The sequence below is a fragment of the Chaetura pelagica genome, unplaced genomic scaffold (assembly GCF_000747805.2).
Source record: "Chaetura pelagica isolate M959 unplaced genomic scaffold, ChaPel_1.0 scaffold84, whole genome shotgun sequence".
NCBI lineage: Eukaryota > Metazoa > Chordata > Aves > Apodiformes > Apodidae > Chaetura > Chaetura pelagica.
Window position 1 is genome coordinate 1,140,176 of NW_009953224.1, and position 13,750 is coordinate 1,153,925.

At 36.3% G+C, this 13,750-nt stretch overlaps 1 protein-coding gene across 5 annotated transcripts in view; it reads left to right on the forward strand.

The window, feature by feature from the left end:
- MEF2C (myocyte enhancer factor 2C) overlaps nucleotides 1–9,358 on the forward strand; it is a 122,969-nt gene extending 113,611 nt beyond the window's left edge. For 3 of the 5 annotated variants that reach the window (XM_009997826.1, XM_009997828.1, XM_009997829.1), the window contains 3 exons: nucleotides 1,348–1,477; nucleotides 2,389–2,524; nucleotides 8,968–9,358. In XM_009997826.1, coding sequence (XP_009996128.1) covers nucleotides 1,348–1,477; nucleotides 2,389–2,524; nucleotides 8,968–9,289 — 588 coding nt within the window. In that variant the 3' untranslated portion in view covers nucleotides 9,290–9,358. Of the gene's footprint in view, nucleotides 1–409; nucleotides 434–1,347; nucleotides 1,478–2,388; nucleotides 2,525–8,967 lie in introns of all 5 variants that reach the window. The other 2 variants (XM_009997827.1, XM_009997830.1) reach the window with 2 other exon arrangements.
- The last annotated feature ends 4,392 nt before the right edge of the window (nucleotides 9,359–13,750 follow it).

The window sequence follows — 13,750 nt, forward strand, 5'->3', positions numbered from 1 at the left end:
CTAAAAGGCAACGCTGGAAGTCGACCAAGGCAGTGACAAGCTGCCTGCATCAAATTATTTATTCCAAGGTCCTTAAAACTGATACTTTCCAAGGGATTCTGTGCATGATCAGGTCTCCTGATATCAGGTATAGCAACACAGTCTGCAGCCACTGGGGCTGTTAAAGAAATAATGAATTCTTAGAGAAAGTCTTGTGCTGAAAACTGGATAGATTGTCCTCACCATTGAAACAAACATCCCATTAGAAGGACAAAGAAGAGATCTATGAAGTGTTATTTTTGCAGACTATGCTTAGAAAGTGTTTACCTTGCTGCCCCTAGCAGAAAATGCTATTCCCTAGGCTAGAAATCTGCATCCTGGTAAATATTTGTATTCACTAATTTTTAATGCTCCTTTCCTATGCACTCAGTCTGAGGATGTTGATCTGCTTCTGGTAAGTGGTAGTGATGTTCATGTTAATAACAAGGAAAAGAAAATCAGTTATTTTGTATGATTGATACTTGAGTAGGTGAGGTGTTGGTTGAAATAAAGCAGAAAACTTTATCTTAACTATGTTGTGAACAAAAAGGTCATAGTAATTTTTTATATGGAAGGCCAAGTGCAGTTGTTGCACATACTCAAGTTGTGCATGCTATAAAAAAGTTTTCTTCTAACTTGAGCTGTTGAAGGCGGTGCAGCCTCACGATATTTTTGTGGTAGCACTCCAGTCGTTTTCTTCTGCCACCCACAGGATTAGAGTTTCTAGTGCAGTTTTTACAGTGCAACATTTAGTGCCCCGGAGTTAAAAGCTGAGTAACTGCTGTGCTACCTAACGGACTTGGAAGTTTGCTTTATTGCACAAAAACGAAGTAGTCAGAGCCCCATCTGCTGGTAATGAGTTCATTGTTCAGCAATTATGAAGTGCCTTGCACTTCCAAAGAAGTAAGTCCAGCAGGGCTGGGTTTGGGTTCTTTTTGGGGGTTGGGTGTTGTGGTTGTTATTTATTTATTTAACTTTTTTTTTTAGTCCCCATTTGAGTAAAAAGGAAACAATGGGAATAGAGTTTACATATTTCATTAGTTTTTCACTGGATCTGCTTTTCTACCCACAATAAAAGCAATCTTACTTCTTACTAGTTCAGTTACCTAGGAGATACTGATGTAATGGGTTACTATGGTGACAACTGGTCTCTTGAAGGCTTGTAAATGATAGGGTTGGCAGAGTTCATAAAAGCCACATGTTAAATGATTAATTTCCAGAAATTTGTATCAGCTTGTATTTCTCATGCACAAAACATACCCAGAAAGCTAATACACTCAACTGACTTAAAACTAGTTAATAATATGTTTATTTTACTTACTTTAAAAGAATCAGAGGATAAATAACTCCCAGTCTGCTCAGTCATTGGCTACTCCAGTGGTTTCCGTAGCAACTCCTACTCTACCAGGGCAAGGGATGGGAGGATACCCATCAGCCATCTCAACAACATATGGTACTGGTAAGTATGGGTGCAAAATATAAAGAGTGGGGGAAGGATTAAGAAGCTGACAAATGTCTATCTCAGTACTAATTAATTAGCTAATGTTCACTGGGAGAAACTGGAAAATTCATAGCTGATACACTCTTGCACTGCATTTACTTCTTCTGTATCTGTCACTAAGTTGACACATATCTATTTTAAAGCTAGCTGCTTTGTTCAAATGAAAAACTGATTTGATAGCTTTCTTCCATTTATTTAATTTAAAAAAAAATAAAAAATAAAATAAAAGATGTAACTTAAAAGACATTTCTTAGTAGTTTTAGCAACACAGGTAACTTTCTGTAGTTGAGTGCGCCTTCTTAAAGTCATAAGGGTAGTGGGAGCAAGCAGCTTCACTGGCTTTGAAACAGAGATCAGTAACTTTGTAGACTGTCACATAATTATCTGGAAGAGGCTCAAAATGAAGCCTTCAGGGATCCTTTAGTTCCCATTGCACATTGCTGCTGTATAGGGCAGGCTGGCATACAGATCCAGTGCTCCTATTGAAGACAGGCTGTCTGCTGAGCTGTACAAGAAAGACTATAACCAAAATATTATGGTTTTTAAGTCTTTGACTATGTGAGAATGCATCTGTAGATATGTGGATGTAGCTGTAGCATGGTGGATATAAAGACTAAGAATGCTTTGGATCTTCCAGATCCAGAAAAGCCCTGCTAAATTGCAGAATAATTATTAGTGCATTATTTGCTCCTGACTTAATGAGTTGAGGGAAGAGGAAGGTCTACTTTTTCTGCTGCAATTTAATGTGATTGGTGTAATTAAAATTAAAAGGCTTATAAAGTAACGTGAAAATTATGTTGCTAGTTATTGTTTAATTGCTTCCTCCTTAATCCTCTTTTAATTATTGTCTTTTCTGTTTTCACATCTAGAATATTCTCTGAGTAGTGCAGATATATCATCTCTCTCTGGGTTTAATACAGCCAGTGCTCTTCATCTTGGTTCTGTGACTGGCTGGCAACAGCAACACCTACATAACATGCCACCGTCTGCTCTCAGTCAGTTGGGGTAAGCAGTGTTTTCTATATTTTTCTATAATGACTTCCATCTCCCCAGTAATCCCAAATCTGAAATGTATCAAGAGAACCTATCAGCACATATTTCCTGTGTGTAAGAGCTCTTTTTCCCCAAACTGGAACTACATTATTTTGTGAGAAGTTTGCTAGGTGGCGAAACTGAAATATTCTGTCTCCGTGACATTTTCTCAGTAGGGTAGTAAAGTCTGCTGTTTATGTTTTACTCTTTTATTCTCTAGATAGTATTTCATTTCACTACTAAACACCAAACTAAACACTCATATTATACTGCTGCTGTATTTTGCCATTTATGCTTTTTATTTCCAGTTACTGTAGCACAAACATTTACAGCAAACTTCAATTTTTTCTAAATATTTTAAATCAAGTAAGAGTGACATAAACAGTTTACCTGAGATTGAGTCTTAATTTTATATAATAATCACCTACTCCCTTCTGCTCAAGCCTGACATTCCAGTTTTATCTCTCCAGAAATATTTTCTGCAAGCAAATAACTTAATTAGGCCTAAAACCTGTAAATTCACAAAACTTGAAGCCATTTTCCCGTTCATGCCCTCTAGTGGCTAATTGCAAGGCATTTGATCAAGACTGGCAAAGCACACTGCTAAATCATTATTTCAAACCGTGAAAATACACACAAGGAAGTCACCTAATGAAAAAAAAAAAGTGACCTATTGGCTCACTGAAGTAAAGTTTAAGACTATGGTTTTCAAAAATCCTGGTATCTGCAGTTTCTGTTGAGTGAGGCCATAGGCATTCACCAGCACACCATACATAGCCCGACGTATGGATAGACATGCTGGAATTTTATGAGTTTTTATTATAAGAATTGAATACAGCTGAAGTGTACTTACGAGGAGAAATTAAATTCTCATGCATTACTTGAAAGGTAACTTCCTTTTTTTTTTTTTTTCATAAAGACATGCTGCACATCTGCACGATTTGATTATTTTTTTTTTTCAGGATGTTTGTCATAGTGTGAAAATATTTAGTACTATAAATGTGGCTCAAACTTCAAAATTCTCCTTCTATTTTATCTGACCACTTTTTGTAACTTTCTGTAATTTCTTTACCATATACAGATGGATTTGGTTTTTAAAGGACAGCTATACAAGTGTTTCTGAGGAAACAAAATTGTTTAAACCTCAATTCTATATAAATAACTATATATAGATACTAACTACATAAAAACATACCATTGAAATAGTTGTTGTGCTAGAAAAAAACAGTCTTAATACCTTTCTCTTACACTTCTATTTTGTTTTTGAGTTTGCACTGTTTCTGGGGCAACATTAAGGCTAACTGTAAAACTAAAGACATAAAGTCTCAAATAAATAGAAAACTCACATGTTAGGTATCAATAAGCTTACAATAAGCTGATTGTTTTCAGTGGTGTACCAAAGAATGTAGTAAGGCTATTTGGTTAACCAAAAAAGTAAAAATTAAATCCTAAACTAACTACATGCCTTTTCAGATATGTCACACATCATCATCTGTTTCTAATTCATATCACAAAATGTCAAAGTGTAATGGCTGTGGCTGGTGGATACATTCTGAGTTGCTACTTTTATTATTGTTCTTCCAGCTATTTGTAAATTAATTCAGCTATGAAAGCTGCTTTGCTGGCAGTTCTGGAGAAGTCTTCTATTGCTGCAGAAAATCATAAGCATTTCTCTATTTTATTTTAGTCACTGAGTTCTCCATGCAAAAGCACCTCTGATAACTTGGATTATTTGAAAAACTTGAAATTATACAGAACATATTCAGTCCATGTCAAGCTAAGCTAGAATTTGCAGGAATAGTAAAAAAATCACAGAAAATTATACTCATGTCCAGGTATTTGACAAAATATATCCAGAAAGGTTTTGACAACCCAGATCCCTGTGCTGAGTGATGTCATATACTGCAAAGGTTTGGCAACTGTGAGATGCTGGTCGATAACCGTAGGCTGCAAAGATCTGTGAGAAAACAGTTACTGGAACAGACATATTAGTTCTCCAGCAGGTTTTTTATTCACTGAACCCTAAATGTGAAAAACAGCTCTGCTTCCTCAGTGCGTGGCAGAAGAGTTTGGCTACTAATAGACTAGAATAGGGTTACACATTATTAGCTCGCTCAAACTCCCCAGCAATTTCAGCAGCACTATCAGAACCATCTTTAAGACAAATTCTATTGAAAAGCAGTCCCTTTAAAAACTTTGGGATTTTGTCTGAATACTGTTGCAGTGTCTCTTACAGAGAGGGTTACTATTTATTTAACATGGACCAAAGAGTTTACCAGAAGTTAATTGCTGCTAACCAGAGGGGAAGTCCATTCCAAACATGTAAAGAAATGATCTAAATATTTTTGGGCACAAGTCCATTCTATGGAAAATATTATCCTTCATCCATATTTCCCAGTCTAAGACAGAATATCATCTTCCTTAAGTATCATCCACAGGTGAAATTTTAACTCTCCTAAAATACAAATGCAAATATAGAAACAGCATTTCATTGTTTATGTAAAATAAGTTCCTCGAAATTTCTACCCACCTGAAAAAAAAAAAAAAAAAGAAAAAAAAAAAGAAAAGACTGACTTAATTAATATTGTTGACTGGTTTTGTGACTCTTACACAGCAAGGTTACTACTTAGCAACAGTTATTTTTTATTCGGTAATAGTCATAGCTAGATATGGGCAAATATTCTTCATTGAAACATTTTTACTGAAAAATTTAGATGCATAGATATCATGTTTTGTGAATTTGTATCAGTTCTGCCAACCTCCTTGTTTTGAATAAAAGCCCTACATATTCAGGGTGGAGCCTTTTTTCTTATACCACTATTGTAAATAAGATATTCCAATAGTTCAATTTCATATTACTCTTCATTTAGAAATTCCTTTTTAAAGAGTAGACATTAACTTATGAGAGATAATCAAAATATCTTGGCACAGAAATTCTTACTCTGCTTTTGCATTGATCAAAAGCATGGAAAAAAAAAAAAAAAAAACAACTTTATTTTTACCTGAAAGAAAAACAGAAAAGAGGGAGGAAGGCTGCTTTGCTAGCAAGTCAGAAGTATCCTCTGTTCTCCCAGCTACAGACCAGCACATAACTAAAAGTACCTAACAAAATTTTGCAGTGAATGTTCAATGTTTCCTTATTTCTATTTATGGTGGGAAATGGTATGATGTGAGGAAGTAAACTGATTTAGAGAAGTCTGGGTATAAAGAAAAGGTATGTGAGGCTCTTCCTTCCTTCCATAGAACACTTTGTTCCCTCTGTACAAACCTGTTTGGTGCATGTTCATGTCCTCACTCCCCACCTGCTCAGACCTGCACCTCTACCTCTGCATGCTGAGCTTCCAAACCAGCTGGAGTTTTGAATAGATGGAGACAAACACAGAGCTAATCTCGCTGGCATCAGCAAGGAACAAGCCCAGTTGTAAGCTCCTTGTGTCCTGACTTGCTTCCCACCCCTTGAACGGCAAAGCTGTATAGTTGCTCTGTGTTCAACCCAGATGGGAATCAGCATTTCTCCCCCGTGGCTGTTTTATTCTAAACAAACATCACATTTTCACCATGCTGGTCTCAACAGGAACTGCTGTGTAAAAAAGTAAAACATTAATTTTCTTAATTGTCCATATAAAACAAAATGTTTTCATGCAATACATGGGGGAAAAAAAAAAAAAGGTGATTAAATCAACATGAGTGGAGTGCATGGCACTTGTTGAGTGCTCTCAATTATAAACAATTCTTTGAAGTAATTTGCTTTATTTTCTCTGTGGATTTTCCATATTCCAAAACTGTTTGTTTTCCAGTGAACTTAGCGTAGGTCTCAAGTGATGAAAATGAGACATGACTGGACCAGAATAGCCTATATGAAGTGACAGTATGAAATATACATTGATACATACAGATATAAGCAGCTGTTTCTCCACTCACTCACATGAATACACAAAAAGAAATAATGTTGTAGCAGACAGAATTCTCATTTTTTACTATACAGTTTCTTTTCTGAATAGAGATCAATCCTCTGTTTAGAATACAAGTCTAAGGACTGCACCAAAGTATGTATTATTTCACCACTCACATCTATGTGCAACTGCAGGTTTCCCTTGTAATTAACCATTTTACCTGAGATGAGATTCTCACTAAAATGTTCCAGAAAATTTTAGCGAAATGAAGTAAATTATAGTCATCAAAGAAACATTAAAATTCGGAAATAGTTGTAGCTGAAAAAGACTACACTAAAGAGAAAAATATTTTTATATATTTATGACTGCTTTAATATATTGATGTTGTTTTAAACCTCAAAAATTTGGTCTTGACCTGCCAGAATTACTTAATTTTTTTTTTCATTTTACAAAAAATGTCCAAAATTTAGATCAACCTGTAGAATTTTTTTAACTGTCCCAAATTTGTATGCCAGGTGTTTATATAAGCCTGCACAAGAAATTTAAAAAAAGGCCTATAGAGATGCATTCTCATGTTCACTTCTGAAATACTATTAAGTACTATTTGCTGACCTTACTAAAGTTACAGCCTGTTTTCCCGGGTGAAGTCCTTGTGTCTCCTAAGCAACTTAAAAATAAGGTCACTGGAAATGAAAAGAAAAAAAAAAAAAAAAAAAGAAAGAAAAGAAAAAAAAAAAAGAAACAATAAAACCCAAATACCAACCTTGTATGTATTTTTTATTCTTTTTGGATTATTTGCAACAAGTTTTTAGGAAATGAGTGGAATATTAAACTAAATTGAAATGACAAAGTCTGATATTTGAAGTTTCTTATAGATATGTTAATTTAGTCATTACAAAAGTAAACAAAATGCCGTCTTTAAAAAAAAAAAAATGCCTACCTCTGCTACTCTGAGGGCTAGTACTTAGGAACTCTGTGACTTCTGAAAGGATTTGCTGCAAATTTGGTACACGTATCAGTATAGGAATGAAGGGTGCATAAAAACAATTGAAGGTGGAACATCCTACTTTATTTCTAGCAAGATCCATCCATTATTAAAGACTGTAATAATTCCTGGTGAAAGCAGCTGATATCATTCAATATTGAAGTCATGTAGTTCCATTTTAACTCTGTCAGATGAAAACAACATTTTTTCTTTCATGGAAGTAATAGTAAATGTTGCATAAGTGAAGCTCAATCCCCAGTTGATATATCATAAAAAGTGGAATATTTCAATAATTGAAAATACCACATCTCAACTTGAATTTTTTCTTCTAAATATTTAAAAATTCCTTCCAAATCACAGTACTTCTTTTGCTTGCAGTAAAAATCCTGCACATCCTTCGGGTTTAAAAGCTTCTGAGGCCAAGAGGCCTGTTGCCTCCAGCTGCCTTCAGTCTCCCCCTGTATAAATACTCACTACCAAAACCCTTGAAACTGTGTCTCTAGGGCTAGACAGTAACTCCAGCCTAGCAAATGGTATGTGAACTGTATGTCGAGAACTCTATTTTAATAATGAAAAGTCAGGTTTTACCAGGAGGTGGTGCTTTTGTACAAAACATCCTGCAGACACAAGCGATCTCATTTCTTCATAGAGATAAAGCACATTCTCACTATTCACTCTCCTCCCTGCCTGTCTCAACTTCCTTCTCCTCCACCTGCCCAGAAAAAAGTGCACAGAAAGAAAATGAACCATAGAATAGTTACAGAGTTTACCTTTGAAAAAAGCTTTAGCAATTTCTCTGGATGCTTGGAGCATCCTCTGAGCTGAGCTCTCCTACACACAAAGAGTACAATCCTCTGGCATCTTCCACTGCTCTTCAGCATCTCTTTGGTAGTTTATTCCAAAGCATCCTGGATTGAGTAATGAATCCATAGATTTAAACCATACAATTGTATCTTAATCCTTCCCCACCTGCGGTGTTTTGCAAATATCAATCCTAGGACCAGTAATTTCAACTCAAATCTAAAAGGTGTAAAATGTACCTGGCCCTGATTTTTGTTCCTTTTTTTTCATCTGAAGCCACACATCAAATGACCAGTGATGGAATAGTTGGGTGCTCTCAAACTAGTTGGGTTAATCCCAGCAGAAAGGCCGTGCCTCCCGTGTCTCAGCCGGTGCCTACACACACACAAGCATTAGTCACAATGAAACCTTCAGGTCGCTCCAACAGTGCAAAGGCTCGCCTTCCAAAATTTGTGGTGACACTTGAGTCGGAAAAGGGAGAGGAGAGAGAGAGAGAGAGACTGAAAAGCAAGACCTCCTTTAAATCCCGAGGGCACGTCCCACTCCCGCCAACCACATGGGTTGTGCGGCTTTCACCTCTTTGCATTGGTGAATTCTACCCAGAAAACAGCCCTCGTGCTCTCCTCAGGCGCTGGTCCCTTGCGAGCCTTTACACTGGTGTTTTGTGTGAGTGTTTGTGCATATCTGGGGGCTCCATGCCTCCTCCGTCTGTAACTGGGTTTCCTTTCCTCCTACAGAGCTTGCACTAGCACTCATTTATCTCAGAGTACAAATCTCTCCCTGCCTTCTACTCAAAGCCTCAACATCAAGTCAGAACCTGTTTCTCCTCCTAGAGACCGTACCACCACACCCTCGAGATACCCACAGCACACGCGCCATGAGGCGGGGAGATCTCCTGTTGACAGTTTGAGCAGCTGTAGCAGTTCCTACGATGGAAGTGACCGGGAAGACCACCGGAACGAATTCCACTCCCCCATTGGACTCACCAGACCTTCGCCGGACGAAAGGGAAAGCCCCTCTGTCAAGCGCATGCGGCTCTCTGAAGGATGGGCAACATGATAACTTTATTACCTATTAGTTTATTTTTATTATTTTATTATTATTTTTTTTTCTTGCAGTGTGTGTGTGCTCTACTTTTAAATTGCCTCAGTGATACAGTATAAGGATAAACAGAAATGCTGAGATAAGCTTAGCACTTGAGTTGTACAACAGAACACTTGTACAAAATAGATTTTAAGGCTAACTTCTTTTCACTGTTGTGCTCCCTTGCAAAATGTATGTTACAATAGATAGTGTCATGTTGCAGGTTCAACGTTATTTACATGTAAATAGACAAAAAAAAAGGAAAACGTTTGCCAGAAATGGCAGATCTTTACTGAGAGAGAAAGCAGCTGTTATGCAACATATAGAAAATGTACAGATGTTTTGACAGACCCAGCAGTTGGGCGGCCGTGAATTGATGCTGGAAAGAGACCGGGTCACCTAACATATTGAAAATGCTAAAAAACATGCAGGCATATCATTAGAGTATGGCACTCAGTTAAAAAGGATCAAAACAATTAAAGAGGACCATACTTGTAAAAATGTTGAGTTTGAGGGCTACAATTAATTTAAAAAATTCTGGGTCTGCATCACTTATTAAATAAAAAAATAAAAAAAAAAGAATTAAAATATGTACATTACATTTTGCTTATTTTCATATTAAAAAGTAAGACAGAGTTTGCAAAGCATTTGTGGCTTTTGTAGTTTCCTTAAGCCAAAATGTGTTCTTTTTTCCTTGATAGCTTCGCTAATCTTTTAAACAGTCCTGAAGAAACAAACAAAAAGGACTTTTTGTATAGAAAGCACTACCCTAAGCCATGAAGAACTCCATGCTTTGCTAACCAAGATAACTGTTTTCTCTTTGCAGAAGTTTTGTTTCTGAAATGTGTATTTCTAATTATATAAAATATTAAGAATCTTTTAAAAAAATCTGTGAAATTAACATGCTTGTGTATAGCTTTCTAATATATATAATAATTATGGTAATAGCAAAAGTTTTTGTTATCTTAATAGTGGGGAATTATATTTGTGCAGTTGCACATTTAACTATTTTCTTTTGGTTTTCTTTTACTGGGTATATCTTATACAGATCAAAGTCAGCTGTTGAAAGACTGATCTGTAAAAAATTAGAACTTACCCATGGTGTAACAACTTTAATCATTTTAATACAGCATTTTACAATCAGTTGGGTGAATTGCGATCCATTGTATATACTGATTAGTTCTTTCATGCTGTTTTGTGCATTGTAACAAGTTAAGGGCCCTTCTATTACTCAATGTCCTGCGTATCTTGTAGTTTTCCATTGGTTAAATGACAAAGTGGCATAACTTGGCCCTTTCTCATTAATTAAGCTGGTATTCTGCCTGTCAGAATTGGATGTACAGCTCTAGCGGCTGTCAGCTACTTGAGTGCAGGTGAATATTTGCAGAAGCAGTAGGGAGAGTTAAAGGGACGGATGGGCACGAACATGCCTGCTGTAAAGATTACTCCCCTCTCACAGATTCGAAGCTAGTAGAGAGATCCTTAATTAAAGGGCCATTCAGAAAGCGACTGATCTTAGACAGCCAATATTGGCCATCAGGTCCCTGGTTCTCATGGACCTCTGCAGCCATGTCATCTCACCGTGGGCACTTTGGTCACTCCTTGTGTACCTGCACCCTAGCAAGATTTGCTTCAGCAAATGGCACCCATGTTTTCTCCTGCCTCGTATTGTTCCTTTGACTAAAACAGCTTGACCACAGGGAATCTATCCCTCCTATAAGTCCCTCTTTGTTCCTCATGTTTATTACCAGAAAATGACATATTCAAGTGTTTCGGTTTAACCTTTCTATTGAAGGGAAAAAAGTGTTTAAGCAAAATGTTCGTGCCAGAGTAAAACTGTAATATTTCTCCTTTTTCCAAGAGTCCTTCCAACTCTCACCTACCTACATTGACACTATGACGAAGGCTACAGATGTGACAGCTAAAAATCAACACGGAATAGTTTGTTGAGGGAAATCCACTCGCTGCTTCCCACCTGTACACGCAGTTGCTGTGCACTGCTGGATGACAGAGTGTAACCTCTCCGTAGAGAAAGATGAACAGACCACAGCATGCATTGGGACATACACTTTTCACTCAACAAGGCTTTGCAGAAGCCTGCCTTACAGGCACTGTCAGCCATGCAGGGGCTAGTGCATTATCTGGAAACTCATTAAGCAGAATACTGTGCTGCTCGTGCATACATCTTATCTCGTGTAGCAGTCTGCAGGGTAAACAAAAAGATACGCATGTTAAAAAAAAAACAAAAAAAACCAAAAAAAACACAAAACACAAAAAAAACCAAAAACAAAACAAAAAAGCACACAAAAAAACACACAAAAAACCACAAAAAACAACAAAAAAGCAAAAGCAAAACAAAAAAAAACCAAAACAACATAAAAAAGGTAAAATGGGGCCCATAATTAATTTTAAAACACAAAAAAAGCTGTTTTTGAAACCACTTTCTTCACCTTCAAATGAATCTATACTCGTATTCTCTTCTGAGAATTTTAAACTTTGGTGTGTCAAAAATATGCAAATATATCACAAATGTACCTTGTAATTTCAAGAAATAAATACAATTTTATCAGTATTGTAGTAGAAACTTGTCAGTGGGGAAGGGGATTTGGTCTATTGATATATGAAGAATAGCCATATTAATAGTTTACCTTGCGATTTGCCTCAGCAACGCATGAAAAAGGAAAGGTATCGTATTTAACGAAGATGCAGTGTAATATATTAACTGCAAGTAACTAAGCAGAAATAGCGTGAAAAGTATTGCCTGGGCAATTTATATTAACTCTGACAGTGATTTTTGTATAAACACAAGTAGAACAGAATCACGTGAAAATAAATGCCAGTCGCCCCTCTAGTTCCTGCTGCAGAGGGCAACTAACTTATACTGGCAAATTGTGGGGGATAATGCATATTTGCAAACTGATCTAATTATAAGAAGCACAACTTTGATTGTGAAGTCACTTTCTGTAAACTAGAACTGTCTACCTTTCTTGTTCCTTTACCTGTACCTTACCATTTATTGTATTTGCAAAGCTAATTTGGGTTTATTGTGTGATTCCTTTGTATTTAAGGAGTTTGGGGCAGAGCCCTGAAAGAGTATTAACATTTACTTTACCTTAACCCATGCTATATAATGTTTTAGGCAACATTCTTAATTGTAAGTTCAAACACCTGAAGTGGCATTCTAGACATCTGCAAGTATTGTTATAGCTATGCTAACCTCTATTAAAAGGTGTTGTCAGTTAGTGTTTAATTGCTGGTGACAATTATATGATATACCCTATCTGCACAACCTGTATATTGTATGCATTGAGCCATTGGCAGTAAAGCTTTTGTCATTTCAGTGTTTTTCAAAAGTTGTGTTTTATAACAAAATGGCTTATATTTTTCCCAGAAGAGGAATTTAGCAGTTTTTAATGAATAATATAAAAAAAAAAAATCTGTTGTCCTCAGATCTTTTTCAGGTAAAGCTAGCATAAGAATAAAAGAACCCATAGACTGTTTTCAAGGATGTCAACCCTTTTGTATTGTATGTGTTATCCTATATACCCTCTTTTATCTATAGTCCTAACAGAGCTGTTTTGTTTTCCTTCTTCCTTCGCCTTGAAGGTAAATGCTTTGTAATTTTTTAAAAGCCACTTGAAACCTCAATAAAGGCTGTTGCCTAAACATGGCATACTTCATCTGTTCCTGTTTGTGCCATCTGCTGTGATGTCGTCAGTTATATGGCATTAATTTCCTGCCACTACAGGTCTCTTGAAGGACTGATGGAACATTGGTGTCTGTTAGAATGCTTCAGACTGTAGATGTAAAAAAAAAAAAGGCTTTTGTTAATATATTTTAACCAAAGATGTGGAGCAATCCAAGCTTTGAGCCACAGACCTTCTGCATCAAAACTATCCGTTTGATTATTTTCATAATCAGGTGTTGCAGTTCTACCTTCCCTGCTCATACCTCAGACTGATCCATACCTCAGTTTGATTCAAAAAAGGTCAGTTAAGCAACTCGTTTTAAAAAAATAAATAAAAAATAAAAAAATAATAATAAAATGCAGTACCAGAGTCTTTTGTGGAGTAACTAATATCAGACCTGGGTTACCACAGGCATTACACTTGGATTGCTTCAGATGGTTTGTTGTATCCTTTTTTTTTTTTTTCCTTTTTTCTTTTTTCTTCTCTTTCATGGGGATTTGCTTCCATAAAACAATGGTGATAACAAAATAGCTTGTAAATGGGAGCATACAAGCATTTGCAAAAATATTAAAGTAGAGGCTCACAGCGGCATAAGCTGGACTTTGTCGCCACTAGATGACAAGATGTTATAACTAAGTTAAACCACATCTGTGTATCTCAAGGGACTTAATTCAGCTGTCTGTAGTGAACAAAAATGGGAAAATTTCAAAAGATTCTCCTGCTGGAAATAAGGTATAATTTGTATTTT